Source organism: Hemicordylus capensis, chromosome 1 (genome assembly GCF_027244095.1).
Source record: "Hemicordylus capensis ecotype Gifberg chromosome 1, rHemCap1.1.pri, whole genome shotgun sequence".
In the NCBI taxonomy this organism is placed as follows: Eukaryota; Metazoa; Chordata; class Lepidosauria; order Squamata; family Cordylidae; genus Hemicordylus; species Hemicordylus capensis.
Window position 1 is genome coordinate 9,958,826 of NC_069657.1, and position 22,499 is coordinate 9,981,324.

At 43.2% G+C, this 22,499-nt stretch overlaps 1 protein-coding gene across 3 annotated transcripts in view; it reads right to left on the reverse strand.

Moving 5' to 3' along the window:
• PELI2 (pellino E3 ubiquitin protein ligase family member 2) overlaps positions 1-22,499 on the reverse strand; it is a 184,360-nt gene that overhangs the window by 110,137 nt on the left and 51,724 nt on the right. For all 3 annotated transcript variants that reach the window (XM_053274994.1, XM_053274985.1, XM_053274998.1), the window contains exon 2: positions 20,144-20,273. In XM_053274994.1, the coding sequence (XP_053130969.1) occupies positions 20,144-20,273 (130 nt within the window). The remainder of the gene's footprint in view (positions 1-20,143; positions 20,274-22,499) is intronic.

A 22,499-nucleotide genomic window follows, 5' to 3' on the forward strand; every position in this document is an offset into this window, starting at 1 on the left:
GTTACAATTATAACAAATTAAGGCTTGACTTATCTCGCTTTGCATGTAATGCGTCTATATCATATATCAGTTTCACCTTTTAATTTGCATTACTGAAATTAATTAACTTTTGCACGATATTCTAATTTTTCGAGTTTCACCTGTATGTAACCACCATAGCTAAACAGTTGCAAGATTTATGGGCAATGGATTTCTGAAAAGTATTAGCTCAATCTATAGTGGATTTGTTGGGTCAACCTTTGAAATTATTTAATATTGACAAGGTCTTGAAAAGGTTGTGTTAAAGAAGTACACCACATTTCTGTGCACATTTAATAAGATAGTACAGGTGATGTTTGAACATTCTAAGAGTGCTGTGCCAATTTTAAGAGTTATAGAGGTAAAAATGTCACACATGCACACACCCCTCCACATAAACAGCACACACATATAATTTAGTACAGGAGAACCTTGTTTCTCATGAGGGTTCCATTCCTCACCTACTAATGCAAGTAATGGAACTGTGGGTAATGAGGCATTAGGCCTATGGGGAAAGTGGGATTATGTTCCAGGGTGGAGGGGGGATTTTTTTAAAGCCCCCAAATGGGCCACAACTTCCTCTGGCATGCTCTGTGGGTCCCCCATGTACCCAGGAATGTCCCCCAAAAGACACAATGCCCCTCAAGCCATGAAAAATCAAGGAAAAAAGTCTGGGTTCCCCCATCCCCAGAAATGAGCCACAAAATGGTACCTCCTATCTCTTCTTGGCTTCCTCAAGACAAAATGGCAGCTGGAAGTGACCTCTGAAGTCACTTTCGACCCTCTAGGAACTGCAGATATGTGGGTTTTAACCCATTAGTATCCGTGAATAATGGAAATGTCAATAAGACACCCCGTGGATATGTGGAACCGCGAATAGCAGTTCTGCAAGTAACAAGGTTCTCCTGTCATTTTCCTTTCAAAAAACAAGGACAGTTCAAAAACACACACACACACACACACACACACACACACAACCTAATTAAACCTTACTTCTTTGATTTAAGATGAGCATTAAGGTACTTACAATTGTCATTTTTACTTCAAAAAGCATAGAAATGGCAAATTAAGTGGTCATCTTCACCATATAAGCTATAAAGGCTTTTGTAAACTTACATTTTGCTGGCTTTACAATTCCTCCATGCACCTACATTATTCCTTAGTCTTGCTGCTCAACACTAAACTGGGGAGTATGCATCCAGGCAGACATTCAATGGGTACAGGCACTAGCCATATTCCATCTTCTAAATTTCTGGCTGAGGCATCTATAACAAGTGTCCAGCCAGAAATCTGGTTTTTTAAAATGTTGAATTTCGTCCAGAACAATATAATAGGTGGTATCTTGGGAGAAACACTATGCCTTGTAAGATGCCTCACACAGAAATTCTGAACAGAGGAGCTGCTGGTTTAAAACTATGTTGATCTGGGTGGAGGTTTATAATCCTCTTTTGATGGGATTGCACACTCCCTGAAAAGTCATAGTATGGGGGTGCTCTCAAACCCAGAATTATTCATGGATTTCCAGGGAGCAGCAGTTGCCAGAGGAGCCTTTTATCACCTTTGGCTGATAAATGGCCCTATCTGATGTACCTTAAATTACGCATACACTGACCACAACTGGACTACAGTATTGTAATGAACTCTCTGTGGAGCTTGTTTGTACAGATGGTTTGGAAATTTCCATCTGTTCAGTCCACGGCCATTATACTCTTAGTAGGGGCAATGCAGTCTGTGTATACTATACCTATTTTATACCAACGACAGTAAATTCAACTCGCTTATCCTCCAATCAGATGCTGACAGCAGCAAATTGAAAATGCTGCTAGAGGGCAATAGGGTTAAGTCTGCTCGAGCTGATAACCCATTGCTGCTCCCCATGTTCATGAAGAGTGGGTCAGTGCTTGGCAAAGGCAAGTTATGGGGTGGCAAAGATGTTAAGTGATGATGCTGAAATGAATCACAACGGGTGGAGGATGGTTCCCACCACCACCCACCACCCCTGCCCAATGAACAGCAGAATGTGTGAAGCAATGATTTTGCTACACAGAAATGCTCCACTGGCCTGTATATGCAGTGGAGGCAGAGTAACTTGGTCCCAGACCGTGTAGGGCTTTGAAGACAATGACCACCACTTGGGCCCAGAAACAAACTGGCTATCAGTGTACAGTTTTGATCATTCTACTACTAGTAATTCCCAATGCACAATAAACGGCTAACACAACAGCTAACAATACACCACTCAATGTTATCAACAACCAGAAGTTGCAGAAGTGCACACTGCCCGCTTATGAGCACACACATAACTTGAACACAGTAATGACCGCAGCACAGTTTACAACGTAACCTGCCACTTCTAGTGTAATTTTAATGTCAATATAAGACGTTACAATATTACATTTTACAAACAGAATATCTTCCACTGAGCAAAACTTCAGGCAAGTGGGGCAATTCAGAAAAGACTGACCTCCACATAGACTTTGATAAATCACAGAGTGGAGGCGGAAAACAAATTAGCCCCTGGGTTAAACACACTCCCTGTGGACAAGAGAGGATCATCCTCCTTGGAGGCCTTAAAGAGAGCCTTAGACCTATATTTTTAGCCTGGCTTTTAATGACATCTAGTTTTAATTTTAATCTAGTTTAAATATATTTTAGCTTTAATTGCTTTATATGTTTTTATTTTAATGTAAGCTGCCCTGAGCCACTTTAGGAAGGGTGTTATATAAATCAAATCAAAACAAAAAATAAAGTGCTCTCTCCAGTAGTTTTATTTAAAAAGAAGGGGGACTGGTAAGTTGCACACCTCCCCACCACAGAAGATCGGCACAGAGACACATTACAAAGCTACACATGTGAAATCAAGGCATTGAGAGTGCCAGGAGGAAAGAGACAACTGCACAAAAAACTGGAATATAAGTTTTCACACACATTTTCACCTATTCATCTCAATAGCTTTACCACTGACATCAACTGGATGATGACTGTGCCCTTTGTAGGATAAAGCAGCTATAAGAATTCCAAGAATGCTGTTGGAATTTCCGGTTTTGTTTTTATCTACTTCTTCAAGCAACTCAAGAGAGCGGATTTAAAGCCAGAATATACCTACAGATTTCCTGAGCTGATAAGTCCCATACAAGAGCCACCTAAAAACTGGATCATGTCAACTCTGGCTTGCCTCTTGGCAGAGCAGCCACAAGGACAGAGCTATTGACATACAACCATAAACATCAGGTAAGGGTCAGTAACTTAAAAGCACATGTCCATGCTCTATTTTATTCATAAAACAAAACATTACATACAGTAGTTCTGGCAAGGAACTGAGATATCTTCCCTCACGACTGTGTTTCAGAACCAAACGAAGTGTAACTCTGCTTCCATCTTTCTTTTAAAAACAAAACAAAAGAGCTGCTGCACAGGGACAATATGGTTGGGCCCTGGGAAAATGCCATTTTTGCCACCAATTACTGATGGGAACCCAACTTCCTCTCCTAGCAAGTGTGCTGGAAACTCCTGTTGCTACAGATGCTATTCCCTCTTTAACGCTCTTCTGCCTTTAGTTTGGAAGCTGTACAGGGGTGGGGGTGGGGAGCAGGCAGCATTTGCCTAGAGACCCTACTAATTTAAAATACCGCTTGCAGATGAGTAACATGTTTTTCCTTGCAAAAAGATAACAACTCTTATCCAATACAGCTGAATAAGTTTGCAAGGACCGTAAACATTGAAAAGGTAATGGTAACATTCATACATTGCACATAGGATTTTCCAGAAGATGGTAATTTTACAAGCATATATATGCACAGATGCAAGTAGGCTACAAATATTTAAGCTGTTAATGCTTACTAGCTTAACCCGCGCAGAGCATCTGTGCACTAGTACTCGATTGCTCTCCTCATCCCCTGCCATAGCCCTCCTCACCTCAGAGATCTCTCCAGCCTCACCTGAGCCACATTTCTGCTTCCATTCCCCTCAGCCTCTTGGTCACTCCTCCATCCCTTTATGCCATATCCCTCACCCCTCTTGGTTGCAGCTGCAGCGTTGCTGGTGCCTATTGGCCAAGCTGCAGCCCCCTACCCCCAAAGACCTCCCCACCATCACCTGAGCCCCTCTCCTGCTCCTCCCCACAGGAGCAGCAGCAGCGGTTGACCGGGCCCTTCCTCACTGCCACCATGGCCATTCATTCCCCTCAGGCAGGCCCAGACCCATCTCTTGCCTGCCTGCCTCCCACTGTCAATGGCCTCAGTAGCCCCAGGCAGCAGCAGAGGTTGACTGGGCCCTCCCTTGCTGATGCTGCTGCCATAGCCACTCATTCCCCATAGGCCGCTGACAGGCTCGGGCCCGTCCCCCTCTCATCTTCTTCTCTCTCTCTTTCTCCTCCACTTGCTCTTCCCTGTCTTTCTTCCCCTCCCTTCTCTCTCTCTCCCCACTCCTTCCCTGAGTTAACAAATCTTGTTCTCCTTGTTTCCTCATCTAATTCACACAATGGCAGCCTCTTTCACCTGAAAGGGCTCTTTCCTCCCTCACAACCCCTCTCTTCGCAGGCCCCTGTCCACTATCCCTTATTATTTATATACATACATACACACGTATGTATATACAGATTCCTCTCCTCTACAATCAAGAACATCTTCCAACAAGTAACAGTTGCATTCCAACTGACCTTAACCATAACAAGCTCCTCCTCCATATCTGCATATGGAATTCCCACTGCCCAATCACCACGGTGCTTCCACTCACAAACTCTAGCGAGAGCTGACATATACGGGATTAGTCATGGGTACACCTTAGAGAATTATATACATAGACTGTTCCTTAAAATCCAAGCCACCCCTCCATAATGAAGTGCCAGAATTTGTCAAAAACACTTCTAAGGAAGCACCAGTTTCTTTGGCAAATGCAGCTGATGCAGAAATAAATGAAGCTACCCCTGTTGAAATTCATCCTTCTATGCAGTTCAAGGTAAAGGAGTTCTGCCATAAAGTCGGTATCTATTTTGAAAGCCAAAGGCTACACAAGCAAGCAGTGCAGGACAAAGAGAAAAGTGCTAAAATGTATTTGTATTGTTCTGTTTACCTCCTTACAGCCTTCCACTGGCCGGGACACTGGTTGGGGGAGAATGATGTCCTAGAAGAGAGATTTTCAGCTAGGGATACAAGAACCCTGGGAGCACTTTGGAGCATTGCAGGGGATACATAAAACCCTCCTACCTCCCCAATTCACTGACACATTGCACTATTGACTCTCTGTTTCCTCTCCAAAAAAGGGATAACAGGGGTGTTTCAGACCGCATCCCTCCCTCCTTGCTATGTGCTCAGGCTTAGCCACCTGTCCCTCAACCTGACTGACAAGCTCAGCAATTAAAGAAATACTGGTTCTGTTGCAGAATGTGAGCTGTCTGCGTGGTTTCAGAACAAACACCAGAGAAAGGTTTAAGATAACTTTACTTGTGAGACAAACAGATGTCAGTACAGAACTTGCTGACACACACAGGAACAGGAAGTAGAATAGAAACTCCTAGCTAGCCCAACCAGTACTGAGGAAACTACAGTGCCCCCTCTGGCTTTATAGAAGATTACATGCAAACTATACACAGTAAGTTAGGCTGCAGCTGTTGCATATCCCAACAGGCTGATGCTAAGCATTTCCCTAGGTGCTGTGCCTGTCAGCCAAGCTGAGGGAGGAATGGACTGCGCATGAGCATGTAGCACAAGGAAGGAGGGGTGGGGACTAGTGGTGTGCATGGAACCGGTGCCTGCAGTTCGAACGTGGGAGGGATAACTTTAAGGATGTGGAAGAGTGCTCTTAACCCTCCCGCCGTGTTTCCACTACTGGCGCTGTCTTTTAAGACAGTCCGGTGAGGTGGCAGTGTACCTCCTTGCCACCCTGGTGCCTCCTCGGACTGGAAATGCCTGCCCTGAGTGCCCACAATGTGCGGACTTTCGGCCACTTCCAGTCCAGAGGCAGCACCGGGGTGGCAAGGAGGTACGCTGCCACCCCACCAGATCATTTTAAAAGGCAGTGCCGGTGGAGGAAATGCAGCAGGAGGAATAATAGCACCCTCCCCCATCCTTAAAGATACCCCCCCCCTTCAAACTGGCCAACCAGCTTGTGCACATCCCTAGTGAGGATGCTGCAGACCCCTGGCAACAAGTCTCCAAAGACTCCAAATTCTCTCCCACCCCCACCCCCATTCCAAAACAGATTAATTTGGCTTGCATTTTATGTCCCACCAACTTTGGCAAGATTTACTTCTGTGTGTCACAACTCTTTGCTGAGGGCGTGGGGTACCTGAGCCAAAGCTTTGAGACAGAAAGGGGGACACACCTGTTAAAGACCAAGGAATCCTGTCCTAGGGAACAGAAACTCCTACTCCTTGTTTGTCTGCTATAGCAGCCCTTTAGGTCTGCAGAGCAGCCACAGGTGGTGGTCTCTGGCATGCACAATGCAGATACTAAAGTATCTGTATGTGTGACACTTGGGGTAACTGGAGGAATGGGTTACAGAGGGAATAAAGCAGCAACCGGAACATCTAGCAGGGACACAATACCATCTCCCCACCCCCCACAGATACCCTCTGCAATTATTGTTTTAATTGATTCAATTGTAAATTACCGGTGTTCAGAGTCAACCACTTTGAAGAATAATAGTATAAGAAAAGCATTTGACATTCCAAACATGGAACAACAAATTATAGAGCTACAAACAAAACACCTGGAATCAGTGCTCATCCCAAATACATGGAGTTCTGTGCAAAAAGATGCTCATCAACTGGCACAAAGCCTCACTAGCTTCAGTGGAGCCTCTAGTGCAGGGCTGCTCAACTTTGACCCTCCTGCAGATGTTGATCTACAACTCCCATAATCCCTGGCTATTGGCCACTATGGCTGGGGATTATGGGAGTTGTAGTCCAAAAACAGTTGGGGGAGTCTAGGCTGAGCAGGCCTGCTCTAGGGGTACCATGATCCTATCCCAAACCGCCCTGGGATTATTTTAAGGAAAGGGTGGTATACAAATTTAATGATAGATAGATAGATAGATAGATAGATAGATAGATAGATAGATAGATAGATAGATAGATAGATAGATCTTATAGTAGGAAGTGTCTTGATCTAATAGTGTGTTCCAGGTAAAATAATTTCTATGGTCATTATCCTAATCACAAATCAAATTATCTGTAGTTAATCCCTTCTTTTAAAACTGAAGTCACACTACCCACTTGAATAACTAAGTTTCAATTACTTTTTCAGAAGGATGACAGATTTGTAGCTGTTGCAAACCAAGTAGGTGTTTCAGAAAGAACTGCGTAAATTGAGCAATTTTATGCAAAATAAAAGTAGGTTTGCATACATGTTTGTATAGGTGCCATGGCTCCCTGATGCTTGGGATTTGTCAAGTCCAGTTATAAGATATAGCAAAATACCAGCAGGTTCCCCACCCCCATTTTGGTCCTCTTTTACAATAAAATTTGGTATACATGTTTATGAAAATTATTTTTCTGAGGTTTGAATATTAACTCAGTTCCTGAACTTGGGTTTTCATCAGAGTGAGGGCCTCCAATGTTGCAATCTACTGGTTATTTTGAATTTAAATATAGGAAGTAATTATTGAGTAATGCCCTTTACAATCCTTACCTTGAAAAAAACCTTCCCTTTCTTCCTCCAGCATCACTCCTTCCTATCAACAACTGAGTCATATGTCATCACAGAAAGGGGGAATTGTTCACTAGCAAAATGTGTCAAATTCAAACATCACACATTTATGCTGCCCTTCCGTTTAACAAAGCTCCCAGAGTAGACATAAACACAGACATACAAAACACAGTCAAAGAAAAACCCGAGCAGAGTGATAATACAGCAACCACACCAGTAAAAAACATCAAATGAAACCCAGCTTAGACAGCAATCTAGAAAGCATGGGTAAATAAATCTTTTTGTACCAGGTGAACATCAAATCTGGCACCAGGCGGGCTACCCTGGAGAGAGTATTCGATCTGCCAGAGTCCATCTCTATAGTCATCACTTCAGAAGGAAGGGGGCCAGGAAGTATATTCAACAATTACTTTAGTATCATGTGCTCATGTGATAGAATTCAGCCCTTTAATAATAGGCAGGTTACATACGAGTTTATCTTTGAACAGAAGGATCCTCTTACAGAATCCCTATCAGGGAGGGCTGGCCTGCTTAATGACAGGGGTGGGAACAAAACAGGTTTTGCTATCAAAGTAACAATATGACCAATACTGAAACAGCTATTCACTTACATGGGAGAAAGCAGAGGCAGGCACTTGGGCTCCTTGCATGTGCTTCTTGCCCCTAGCCAATCAGAATCAATCCCACTTGCATCTGAAAGCTTCACCCCATGCTTTGTTTCTTGGTCATGTGTGTGAGAGATCAGGTGTTGGGGGACTTGACATATAAATGCACACAACTACTTTAAGCTCTAGTTTTTACTATTTTGCAGAGCAGATGCGACTTATTTAGTCTTCTATATACAGATCAGAGATAACTACTGTAGTGCCCTGAGCAAACTGGTTCATATAAATAAGAAACCAACTACAGCTTGCCATTTCAGCCTGAGGAAAACATTGCTGACAGTGATTAATGACATGGCATAAGAGTGAAAAATCCATCTTGCATCTCATTGCCTTGGTTCTTGCTCACTGCCTCAAGCTTCTTTCACGTTTCACAGACTGTTTTCTGAAATTTATATTGAATACAAAATTGCAAGTTCAATGCTAGTGGTTAGGGCTTACTTCTCCCCTTCAATGGATTTTCCATTGAAATCCAAGGTCTCCTGCTGCTCTGACTGCTATCAAATAATTGTCCATTTTCTTCCGATTTCATGGTTCTGCATCCAAAGCATTTACCTTCAAATACAAAAACTCATTTTGTCTACAAGGGTATACAGTAATAGCTGAGAGACTGTGAGCCAAGACCACAAGTTAAAATCTTATCCAATTATTGCCAGTGTGATGTAGTGGTTAGAGTGCTGGACTAGGACCGGGGAAACCGGAGTTCAAATCCCCATTCAGCCATGATACTAGCTGGGTGACTCTAGGCCAGTCACTTCTCTCTCAGACTAACCTACTTCACAGTGCCGTTGTGAGGAGAAAACTAAGTATGCAGCACACCGCTCTGGGCTCCTTGGAGGAAGAGCGGGATATAAATGTAAAAAATAAAATAAAATAAATAAATTTTTGTAAGGAGATTGGCAATTTCACATCTGAATTCTTTAAGGACTCTTGGATGGGTGCCATCCTGCACTGGCGATTTGCTAGTCTTCAATTTTTCCAGACAGTTTAGAACATCACCTCTTGTCACTTCTATCTGGCTCAGTTCTTTAGCCGCCATCCCCGAAAAGCCTGGTTCAGGAACAGGTATATCCTCAGTATCCTTTGCCGTGAAGATGGATGCAAAGAACTCATTTAGCTTCTCTGCAACTTCCATATCCTCCTTAATAATCCCTTTCACTCTCCCATTGTCTAACGGTCCAACCGCCTCCCTGGCAGGTTTCCTGCTTCCAATGTATTTAAAGAAATTTTTGTTATTCCCCTTGATGCTTTTAGCTAAATGTTCCTCAAACTCTCTTTGGACCTGCCTTATTGTCACCTTGCATTTCTTTTGCCAAAGTTTGTATTCCTTTCTGTTCTCTTCATTTAGACAGGCCTTCCAGTTTCAGAAAGAAGTCTTCTTCCCTTTTATGGCTTCGACTTTACCTGTTTGCCATACCTAAGGGTGTGCACGGAACCGCAGAGCTGCGGTTCGGCACTGTGGGGTGGGTTCCTTTAAGGGCGGGGAGGGTGTACTTACCCCTCCGGCCACTTTGCCCCCTCCAGCGCCGTATTCTCTGCAGAAATTGGGGCGGCAGGATACCTCCCCGCCGGCCCCTTCTGCCTCCTCAATGCCGCCTCCAGGAAGGGGTGGGCGCGTGCGCACAGCACAGCTGCATGTGGGGGGAAGTCGCATGGAAGCCGGAAGTGAGGGTGGACTGGGTGCCGCGGCGCATCGGCGCGTCCTCCCTGGCGGAGCTGTTCTCAGTGGCTGCTGGGCGGCGGCGGCTCAGGATGGGGGAGGCGCCGGAGTGGAGGCCGGCTCCATGCTGTGCCGGCTTGGCTTCTCGTTCGGCTTTAATACCATTGGCAGCAGTAATTACTTTTGAAACCATGAGTCCCTCAGCAACAGGATCTTTGCAAAGCGAAGCCGTGCGCGCGCCCACCCCTTCCTGGAGGCAGCATTGAGGAGGCAGAGGGGGCGGCGGGGAGGTATCCTGCCGCCCCAATTTCTACAGAGAATACGGGCGCTGGAAGGGGCAAAGTGGCGGGAGGGGTAAGTAAACCCTCCCCACCCTTAGGGGAAGCCCCTCCACCCAGACCGGACTGGCCAGGTCCAAACCAGTCAGGACAGTCCGGAGGCCTTTACAATGGCCTCCGGACCGGTCCAGACCCATCCCTAGCCATACCTTTCCTCCTTTTTGGTATACATTCTAACTGGGCTTCTAGTATTGTGGTTTTGAGTTAACTCCATGCTTTCTAAAGTGAAGTGATTCTCCTGATTTTCCCTTTCAGTTTTCTTTTCACCATATTCCTCATTTTGGAGAAGTTTCCTCTTCTGAAATTCAGAGTGTTTGTGATAGATTTCCTTGGTGATTCTCTCCCCACATGTACATTGTATTTGATCGCACTATGGTCACTGTTCCCTAATGGGTTGATGACCAAGTTCCATCATGCACCAGGTCCTGGGTGCCACTCAGGATTATGTCCAAGGTCGCCTTCCCTCTGGTTGGTTCCAATACCAACTCTTCTAGGGCACAGTCAATCAGCATATCTAGAAATTTGACCTCTTTGTCATGGCCTGACTGTGAATTTACCCTGTCTATGTGTGGGTAATTGAAGTCACCCATTATTACAGCCCTGCCTCTCCTTGACGCCTCTCTGATTTCCTTCTGTAACTTCCAGTCACTGTCAGCATTTGGATCCGGAGGGCGATAGCACGTTCCCAGCAAGACATTTCCTTTCAGGCCTTGTATTATCACTCACAGGGTTTCTGTGGAAGACTCATGTCATCCTAGGTTTTCTAGCTTGTTAGATTCTATTCCCTTCTTTAACATACAGTGCTACTCCACATCCAAGGCACCCCTCTCTGTCTTTTCTATAGAGTTTATATCTAGGGATAACAGTGTCCCACCGGTTCTCACTGTTCCACCATGTTTCTGTTATGCCCACTTTATCTATTTCTTTGTTCGCAACCAAGCACTCCAGCTCACACATCTTGGCTCGGAGGCTTCTGGCATTGGCATATAAGCACCTATATGCTGAATCTCTCAGCTGATGTATGCTATCTTTCTTTTAGCTCTTTGATTTCTTTGACAAGCTAGCACAGCCTCCTGTCTGCTTTTTATGTGGATCTGCTCTGTACCCTTCTGTTTTATCTGAATCCTATGCACCCTTGCAAAGACCGCTTCAGTGGTTCCTTCTTCCCCATCAAGGGGCCATTACGGACAGACGGCAGCTGATGCTTCGGCTGCCTCGGAAGGTCAGGTACTCTCTTCTCTGGTGGCTTTCTCCAGCCATAAAGAGGGGTGTGTTACTGGAAACCCCCAGGAGGGTGGTGGTCACCACGGATGCCAGTCTCTCTGGTTGGGGGGCCCACTGTCTCACACACCATGCACAGGGGTTGTGGGACCAGAGATGCCATTTACCAAACTGGATACTGCCCAGCTCCTGTCGGCTATTCCCCAGGCGTCATTTTAAAAGCTGTTCTGCAACCTTTTTTTTATTTTAAGCGCCAGCAGTCTGGTTCCATTTTGGTTCAAGTGAAGCCCATCCCTTTTGTACAGGCCTTCTTGCCCCAAAATGTATCCCAGTGCCTAACAAGTCTAAACCCCTCCAGTGTCTCATCCACACATTGAGATCCCTCAGCTCTGCCTGTCTAGCTGAACCTGCACATGGAACAGGTAGCATTTCTGAGAATGCTACCTTGGGGGTCCTGGACTTCAATATGTTACCTATCAGCCTAAATTTGGCTTCCAAGGCCTCCCGACTACATTTCCCCACATTGTTGGTGCCAACGTAAACCATGACAGCTGTCTTTTCCCCAGAGCTGTCTAACAGCCTATCTAGACGCTGCATGATGTCCGCAACCTTCACACCAGGCAGGCAAGTCACCGTGCGGTCAACACGTGGGTCACAAACCCACCTCTCTATACCTATAATGTTTGAATCCCCCACTACAAGGAGCTCCCAACCCCCTGGGAGGAGTATCCCCTGTGAGAGAGGATATGGGCTCATCGTCCATGGAAGGGGTCCCTTCTAACGGAGCATTTCCCTCTTCCTCAGACCAATGTCCTCCTTGCCCGAGACCTTCATTCTCCCTGACAGCAGAAGAGCTATCGGCCTTGGAGTGGTATTCCTCTACCACATCCCTGAAGGTCTCGTCCACATGCCTCTCTGTGCTTCTCCAGATCCACCACCTTGGTCTCGAGGCAATGAACATGTTCCCTGAGAGCCAGGAGCTCCTTTCATTGAGCACACACCCATGACTTCTGCCCAAGGAGCAAATAGTCATACATGCGACACTGGGAATAGTCATACATGCGACACTTTCACTGGGAAGTGCCCCCTCTCTATCTTCATAACTTTTTTTTCCTGGTAGGTTCTTTAGCTTTTTATGATTTTTAGCTTTTAGCTTTTAAAATGACCTTTAATTTGAACCTAATAATTATTGTGGCTTTTAATCTGATAACTTTTTTTGTTTAATTTAGTTAATTTTATTATTTTTACTGTATCTTGTGTCTATCTTATTGTTTTGAGCTGCCCCAAGCAGTAGTGCACTGGAGGGGTGGGGTATCAATATTTTAAACAATAGTAACAACAGTAACAGGTTTTGTTGGCTGTTCACAGTATTTGGAGATAGTTTATTAGCAAGTTGGATCTTAGCTGTGTTGGTGCTATTTAAATGTTCAAATGTTCAAACTTCCTTTATCAAGAATATGAAGCAGAGAGTAGTACTTATCTTCTCTTCCTATTGGGCTCCTAGTGATCAAGCGGACTTGTTTCAGGCTCCCCTGCACACTTCCCACTAAACTCCCACAAAACTCAAGGATGTAATACACCGCTCTGGGCTCCTTGGAGGAAGAGCGGGATATAAATGTTGTAATAATAATAATAATAATAATAATAATAATAATAATAATAATAATGCCCTGTTTGCTATGCTCGCAGGCCTTCACCATTGTATTCAAGACCAGCAGACAAACTGACTATGCTCAGGAATGTGTCCCCTCCCACAAGCTGAAGTACTCACCTGGAGTAAATCCCCTGCTCAGGCTACTCTTCTGACAAAGACACAAACACTTCTACCCAGCCAGAAAACAAACCCTAGAAAATCTCCATCCCTAACAGTTTCTCCTCCCCCTCCTGTTTTCTTGGTTATTTATTTAACTAACTATCTATCTATTTATTTATTTAACTATTAATTAATTAATTGATTATATCTTTGCTATGTTCCCTTGCTTGATGTCTTCTTTAGGAGAGAAATACAAGTTTGTTGCTTCCTCCTGCTCCCAGACCACCAAGCAAGAGGAATTATTATTATTATTATTATTATTATTACATTTACAGTATATCACGCTCTTCCTCCAAGGAGCCCAGAGTGGTGTACTACATACTTGAGTTTCTCTTTCACAACAACCCTGTGAAGTAGGTTAGGCTGAGAGAGAAGTGACTGGCCCAGAATCACCCAGCTAGTCTCATGGCTGAATGGGGATTTGAACTTGGGTCTCCTCGGTCCTAGTCCAGCACTCTAACCACTATACCATGCTGGCTCTATCATGGCTTAAGGAGAAAAAGAAACGGCACACACAAGATATTCTCCAAATGGCATACTCATTTGTAAAGAAATTCAGAATTTATTCAAGATATAGTACCCAGAAAGCAAAGATTAAGGACTACCCTCTCTACTTATCTATTTCAATTTGCTTACATTTATATCCAACCTTTTCCCCACATAACTCTGTCTCCCATCTGGGCACTGGCCAGATGATATCTAGTATCCCTTCAGACCATGCCTTGTGACCTCTCTTCCCATATGCAAGACCACATTTTCAGTTAGGGTAACGTCAAGGCTTGAGTTGATACTACATTCCATGTTTTGTAGGCTCAAGTAATCCACAAGTTATTGTCAAAACAATCTTATTTTCTTTCAGTCCCCACTTTGTGACAGCTCATGGGGATAGTCCCAGCTTCCGTGGATTTGACTAGCCATGTGTTTACTACTAAAATCAGGCAACAAGATACATTCCCTTCACACCCAGTTGCTCATGTCTGAAGCTACAAAAAAGGCTCCACTGGCACAGAAGAATGAAATCAGCAACCTCCTTTACCCAAGCCATTCTGCAATAGCAAATTTTGTTAGTCACCTTGAATATTTATTTATGCATTATTTATTTAACCAATTTGTATACTGCCTATTACTGAAGTTTCTAGGTGGTTTACAGCAAGTTGAATGGTGGGATATAAATCTAACTAGAAACCAAACACATGAGAGTATGGACCAGAGTCTTCCTGAATAAAGTAGCTTCTAAGAACTTCTAAACTGAGTGCCAGCTACATTTTTGCAAAAGCCTTGGTTTTTTAAAGGCTTCCATACCCTATCAAAGTGCCAGCTTTTACTGCTTTTACTGCTAATCTAGAGAGAAATCTGGCTCCTCCTCAAATCTATATCAGTAATACAGCACAAGAGACCACACATGCCTGCCTTCTCACTGGTCATGCAGAAATCATACCTATAACACTGTACTTAGTTGCCCAGTATCAGCATGAAACTGAATCAGGACTGCAGGAGTCTATGCAGATCACTTCTCAGAACTGCTGATGCCAACCTGGGGGAAGAGGGAGAGAAGAGCTACTCCTCCCTTTCAAATGAAGGAGTGCAAAAGCCAAAGTTTATCCTTACGTATGCTAGGAAAGTGAAGACTTTTCAAATACATCGAATAAATAATAAGACTAGAAGGATCAGGAAAGCCAAACCAATGCAAGTAAGTGTGCTTAAAACTGCAGCAGATGTTGCACTAAAGATAAAGTGTGCCGTCAAGTTGATTTCGACTCCTGGCGCCCACAGAGCCCTGTGGTTTTCTTTGGCAGAATATCGGGGGGGAGGGGTTTACTATTGCCTACTCCCATGCAGTATGAGATGATGCCTTTCAACATCTTCCTATATCGCTGCTGCCCGATACAGGCGTTTCCCACAGTCTGGGGATTCGAACTGTCAACCTTCTGCTTGTTAGTCAAGCATTTCCCCGCTGCGCTACCCTTATTCGGAAGAAGAGAAGACTTGCTTCTGCTACTCTACTCTCACGAGTAGCCTCATGAGAAACACTTGCAGAGCTCACATAACCATTTATGAAATACACCTCACTAGGAGTTACTCATTAATAAATAGGTAGCTCTAGTACTTCTATGTGAAACCAAAACAGTTTTAAGCCATCCAATGCCAAGACCCCTCTGGCCATTTTTTGGCATTTGTATTGCAGAGCTGTTTGAAGGATTTTCCCTTCTTATATAAAATCCAGCTGTGCTGCAGATGATCAACATATGGAGGATATTAATTCAAATGTTCAGAAAAGGTAGATCTACATCTCCTTTTCCACAAGCAGTTTGTCTTCTGTCTTGCTGGAGACATGAGAATGACAACAAAATGGTCTTACAACTGAGTCCACAGAAGCCACCAGCCTGGCCATACATAGTTGTATTAATCATCTGTGGCATATTTACAGCTTGAAAGAGAATATCACAATTCTTCCAGTATCTGTATGCTTTGCTGTCTAGATACCTTGGAGGCAAGTCTTACCCACCACAGGCAAGCAGGTGGGTGGCTATTTACAAGACGGAAATAGTTTCTTGGAGTCTTCCCCTGAGCAATGTCAATCCAGAATTTTAAACAGCACACAGATCCAAGATAGCAGGATTACAATGTTAAACAGCCTGAAGCTACTGCTAACATACCAGCTGTTTTTAAAAATGTGCACTCTACTTTCAACACAATATTGCAAGATCACTCTTTCTTTTTTAGCAGTTTCATACAATTCTGTACTAGAACAGTCCAGCATGCTTTGGCAGATGGTCTACATTCGTCCTCATTTCAATAGTTTTGAAGCAGTTTTAAAATGCCTCACTAAAGCTCTGCTTATTGACAGAATGAAAAGTAATACAGGTAGAGACATTCTGCTCCTCCGGGAAGAAAACCTGGACTTGCAGCCACTATAGCAAGGTTGCCTTCAGATGCAAATCTCAAATCAGTATCACACTGATATAGCCAACAGGTCAAGAAGTAATCTCAAGCAGAACAAGCCATATTTAGAACATTCACAAAGAAAAAGGCAGGATGTGAGAGGAATCTCTCTTATTTGATCAGAACGTAAAGTCAATAATATATCCTCCTCCATATGGCCAAAAAAGTAGAAATATATACTATACATTTTTTTAAAAAGCATGAGGCCAGAATATGTTAATATTTGCATGAAATGAAAATCTCACTTAGTCTCTTATGGATGATAAAGACTAATGCCGAAAAAGGTAGAGTAGAACCAAAGAGGTTTTTTCAAGGCAAACTAGAAGCTTCTTCCAAGGACAAAGCATGCTTTTTCACTCCTTTGCATCTGAGTTGAACAGTTTGGAAACCAAGTTTCTATGGAACACGCAAAAATAGTTTCTAACGCTCTTGATTTAGTTTCAGGCTCCTTAAACTCTCAGAAAAGCTGTCCAAGAAGGTTTGGGGTTTTTTTTAAGACCTTCAAATCTGCATTTGCACTTTGGAAAGAGCTCTCGCTGCTGCAACCCATTTCATCACTGTTCCCCGGGCAGACATCCAGAAGCCGTACCTTAAACAGATTTAAAAAGCACAAAATCTTTCATAAGGGTTCAAAGAAAGTGCAAGAGAGCCATACTAAACCTGGCATCTCTTTCCTCTTCCAAGTTCTAAAATGCAAAACAGTGAAGAATTTTAATTACCATCTCACACTTAAAACTTATTGTCTTTGTAACAACAAAAGTCACTATATTACACATTAAAATTCAAGGTGCACAGATAGGTGATGAGTATGAAGCTGTTCTTTTCGCTAACAAGGTGCCTCAGGCATCCTCAATAAACCTCCAGCAGGTGCTTATGTATTCTCAAATCCAGATGTTAGAAAATATGGTACTGCATTTCCCCCTCTCCATTTCCCTCTTGTATCATGAAAGCTGAGAGTACACACGAGCAGAAATGTTCATTTCAGACCGGATTTCTAAGCTCTGGTAGTCAATTTTAGCAAAACAGATGTACAAACAAGTTAAAATGCAGTATACAATGCCTAAATAGGAGAATGGTCAGCTGGATGCCAAATTTTTACCCCAAGTTACCATATCAGGACTCAAAATATTTCTCCCTCTGCTGAGCACAAAATAATTGTCTTAATGGTGTAATAGAAAACTTAAGCAAAAGGCATTAATAGCCTGATCCTTGGATTTCTTACAAGGTGCTTTGTATAATGCAACCGCATCTATCCAAGTGCCCTGAGGGACATTCAAGCCATCTGTATAACTATGTCAGAGTAGCCCTTATTTACACACAACTCCTGGTTCACCAGAAATGATCAAATTATTAGGTCAACTTATTACCACAACCCTAAGCAATTGTTAGAATACTCAAACACTAAAACAGCACCTGGACTTGACTGGAAGTCAATAGAGTAATTTCATCACAAGTAGCATTCATTTTGAGGTTTATTAAAACAAACCTATTTAATAAATTCATTTGGCAAATCATTTACAAAGCATTACTGCATCTTCTATAGCTTTCCACTTATCTCTGCAATAAAGGTATTAACACAAAAGCCTCCAGTAAAATCCAGTTTTACTATTGCCTCTCTGTTTATCCATGTTTGTTTAAATGTTTGATATAATAAAGTTTTCCGTTCTCTTGACTAATCTTGCATTTGTTTTTGATACTCTTTTAACATAAGAACAGCCCTGCTGGATCAGGCCCAAGGAGGCCCATCTAGTCCAGCATCCTGTTTCGCACAGTGGCCCACCAGATGCCACTGGAAGCCACAGGCAGGAGTTGAGGGCATGGCCTCTCTCCTGCTGTTACCCCCCTGCAACTGGTACTCTGAGGCATCCTGCCTTTGAGGCTGGAGGTGGCCTATAGCCCTCCAACTAGTAGCCATTGACAGACCTCTCCTCCATGAAGTTATCCAAACCCCTCTTCAAGCCATCCAGGTTGTTGGATGTCACTACATCTTGTTGCAGAGAATTCCACAAGTGGATTATGCGTTGTGTGAAAAAGTACTTCCGTTTGTTGGTCCTAGATTTCCCGGCAATCAATTTCATGGGATGACCCCTGGTTCTAGTGTTATGGGAGAGGGAGAAGAATTTCTCTCTATCCACTTTCTCCACACCATGCATGATTTTATAGATATCTAGCATGTCTCCCTGCAGTCGTCTTTTTTCTAAACTAAAAAGCCCCAGGTGTTGTAGTCTTGCCTCATAAGAAAGGTGCTCTAGGCCCCTGATCATCAGGGTTGCCCTTTTCTGCACCTTTTCAAGTTCTACGATGTCCTTTTTTAGATGTAGTGACCAGAATTGTACGCAGTACTCCAAGTGTGGTCACACCATAGTTTTGTATAAGGGCATTATAATATTAGCCGTTTTATTTTCAATCCCCTTCCTAATGATCCCTAGCATAGAATTGGCCTTTTTCACAGCTGCCACACATTGAGTCGACACTTTTAACGAGCTGTCCACCACAACCCCAAGTTCCCTCTCCTGGTCAGTCACCGACAGCTCAGATCCCATCAGCGTATACTTGAAATTGGAGTTTTTTGTCCCAAAGTGCATTACCTTACACTTGCCCACATTCCTCCTTCCTTTTCACTCTTTCCTCTGTTGACCACATCTTTCTTACACACTTACTACACCTGGATTCAAAACATGAAATTGGACATCACATTTTCCTTTCCATTCTATGAGCAGAAAAGAGCTAAACGCTTCCAAGTCAAAAGGCCGAGCTAATCCAGTTGTTATACCCAGAAGGAGAGAAGTCCAGGATTCTGCCCCCAATCCCCAGTCCAGTTTTGCCTTCTGGTAAGAAAGCAGGGGGTCTCAATGGCTCCAAGACACCAGACCAGAGCCACAGTTACAGTATATAACAGCAGTTTGGTTTGGTTTTTCCTTTCTTCATGTTCCACTCTTATCTGCAGCCGCATTAGACAGACCTCAACTTCTCTCCATCTTAGAGGAGGAGTTCACTCTTTTCTACCTGCTTTCCTATCAGCTAAGCAACAAAAGAGGAATTAACAACAATGTTTAGGTCTAACACTAGAGCTTCAATACATGAGAAAAACATTCAACATCCATGAAGTACAGCTGGCTGTTGTTCAGACTAGTACCATTCTGATAACCAAGATTAAATTGCCATCACAGCAAAGAATGGAAGCTTGAGTACTCAGACTCACATTGCTCCTTCATTTAGGAATCTCCATATGAACTTATAGCTGGAGCAATATTCAATGTATTTAACAACTGTTAACTAGACTCTGGGATTGAGAATGTTTCAGATTCTTAGATACCAGAATAAAACTGTATGTGCCTAGGCATTTTCCCAGTTAGGGTATAATCACCCCTGAGTCTACTACCCACTTAAATCCAGCCATCTGGGCCTCAGCCTATCAGGGTATGCACAGAGACTACATTTCCTCTACTTTCTAGCCACAGATACAGTCAACAGTACATCCAAAATGTCCATCTGCATATCGTAGACAATTTATCAAAAAAAGAGCAAAGCTATTTTCCCCTTAAAGCATTAGTGTATTATATGATTAGCTGAATAAAACATATTTACATTTACCAAGCAAGTGCAATTTCTTGCCAAAAAACATAAATATGACATTTTCCCTAAAAGATTGTTGCTTGACCACCTATGATGAGAGAATAGAACTGAAGAGTCAAGAACATCTTCTCAAGGACCAAATATCTTCCAGCAAGAAGTGGCTCAAGGAATGAGCAGATGGAGGCCAAACACACTCAGCTAGCCACCACCTAGCAAGGTAAGCATTGAGACTCTGGACTTGGTGAGGTGGGGAGGGAGTCACATACCTTGGATGCTTGAGGTGTTGAAATCACATGAACTGTGCTTGGTTTGACGCCATTTGCTTTGGGTCGCTTATAGAGAGCAAATCTGCTTTTCCTACGTCCTCTATCACCATTTGGGAGAGAGCCATTGTACCTAGTAAGAAAAAAACACAGACGTTACCCCAAGTTATTTGGCATACACTGGGAGAGAAAGCTGGAAGTGGCTCAGGCAGTGATCATAAGGACTACATAAACTTTGCATTCTGCAGCTGAGACTTGGCTAATAAGTATTGTTTTCATTCCAAAACACTTGAACTGGCTGAGATTCACAATTCTGTACACTCCTATTTACTAAACTCCTTGCTACTGAAACGAAGTTTTGCTTATCTGAAGTACCGTACTTAATTAGAAGCCATCTGCCCCTTTGCCAGCAAAAGGCTCCCAGAATGATCATCCATCCCAATGAAGCATCATTTGGCAGCTCATGACCTACTGATTTAGTTGAAACAGTTTAACTTATCACAGATTCCTCATGAACTTCAGAATATAAAATTCTAATGTTTCTTTATGCACTCAACTGCTTGATTCCAGTTTGGCAAGCATCTCAACAGGATCAGAGGAGTTAAGTCAATGGCAGTCAGAAGGATGTCTTTCCCAACATACCCACTGTGACATCAAGGAAGGCATGTAGACAGAGCTCAAAGTCCAAGAAAATGAAGACCACCATCAGGGAATAGATTCAAAACATAACCACCAACAGCCCATCACACCAAGTACTTGGTTAACATTTAAAAAATAGACTAACAGAAATATTAGACTATTTTTTTTTATGGACAGAGGCAGCCAAGATTCAAATCGAGAAAATATTTCATCTTCAGAATGTGAGCAAACTCCCAAACATCTGATGGCAAGATGACCAACTTTTGATAAAATCTGGGGCTTTCGAGGCATTGGGTAGCATTTAGAGTGGCACTAGCAGAACATTAGCAAAAATCCTTTGCACAACTCCCCTTCCCTCACTGAAGCCTCCTGATGCTGCTGAAAAGCAAAGCTTATGGAAATGCTCTCACCCTTGTTTCCAGGGTCTTCCCCTCCTGTGGTGCACCCTTTGCTGTTGCAAAGGTCTCAGTGTTTTCAGTGAAAGGTTTTCAGTGACATGAGCAGTGGGCTACAGCAAGGAGAGACCCAAGAAAAGGGCTTGCACTAATGATCTTCTGCTAGCACCACTCTGAATGCTGCCCACTGTACATAGTATAACTTAATATGTTTCCATAATATCTCATATTACTAAGAAGCGTTTCAATCATTATCCTGATTTTCTTGAACCATGCAAGAACACTGGATGTTTTGACCAGTAACTACATTTCTGTAGATTTGTTCTCATGGTACATTCTGAAGCAATTCAGGTTATCATGATAAATTCAGTGTAGACATTCTGCCAAATGGACTTCAAGATCAGGATTGTCTACAGTGCCTAGAAGCAGCAAGATCAGGATTGTCTACAGTGCCTAGAAGCAGCTCTTCAAGGTTCCAGACAAGGGTTTTCTTCCTCAGAGTAGGAGATCATTGTCTACAAAGGTTCACTTCCACTCCTTGCTCCCAGTAGACAGGAAGGTTTCAGGTGATTTTCAGGTAGTAGAAAGTCCATCCTCTCTCCCAGTATACTCCAGGAACCAGATCTCCCTTCCTGTGGCTCTCCAGATGTTGCTGAACTATATCACCACCACCCACAATTTATTACAGTTGGAGATGATGGGAGTTGTAGTTCAGCAACATTTGGAGAGCCACACATTGTCTACCCCCACTTTATAGATTAGCACATGATGTACTACAATCCTCTTTGTAGTATTTTACTTATCAAGCATTACAAGTGACTACTAAGATTATCAATACACAAATAAATGCTCAAATGTTTCTCCTTGTCATCTTACAGTAGGTTTTAGGGAACATGGCCCAACAGCTGCATTCAAGCAGGGACCCCACCAAAAAAAAGGGGGGGGGAGTGTGTCTATTAAGTCGTACAAGGTGGTGTTGATGCTTTAAAAACCATGGGTTTTCCATACATTGTCCAAGTTCGCAAATTAAGGGACTGGAGAATTTTTTCCAATGGTACTTTGCTTCTGCTTATGATACTGAATAAAGCAACACTTCTTTTATAAAGCCACAACATGGAGGATAGGAGCATAGGAAGCTGTCTTATATAGAAGGAGTCAGACAATTGGTCCATTTAGCTCAATATGGTCTACACAGACTGCAGCTTCTCCAAGGTTGCAGGCAGGAATCTCTCTCAGCCCTATCTTGGAGAAGCCAGGAAGGGAACTTGGAACATTCATGTGCTTCCCAGAGCAGCTCCGCCCCCAAAGGGGAATATTTTACAGTA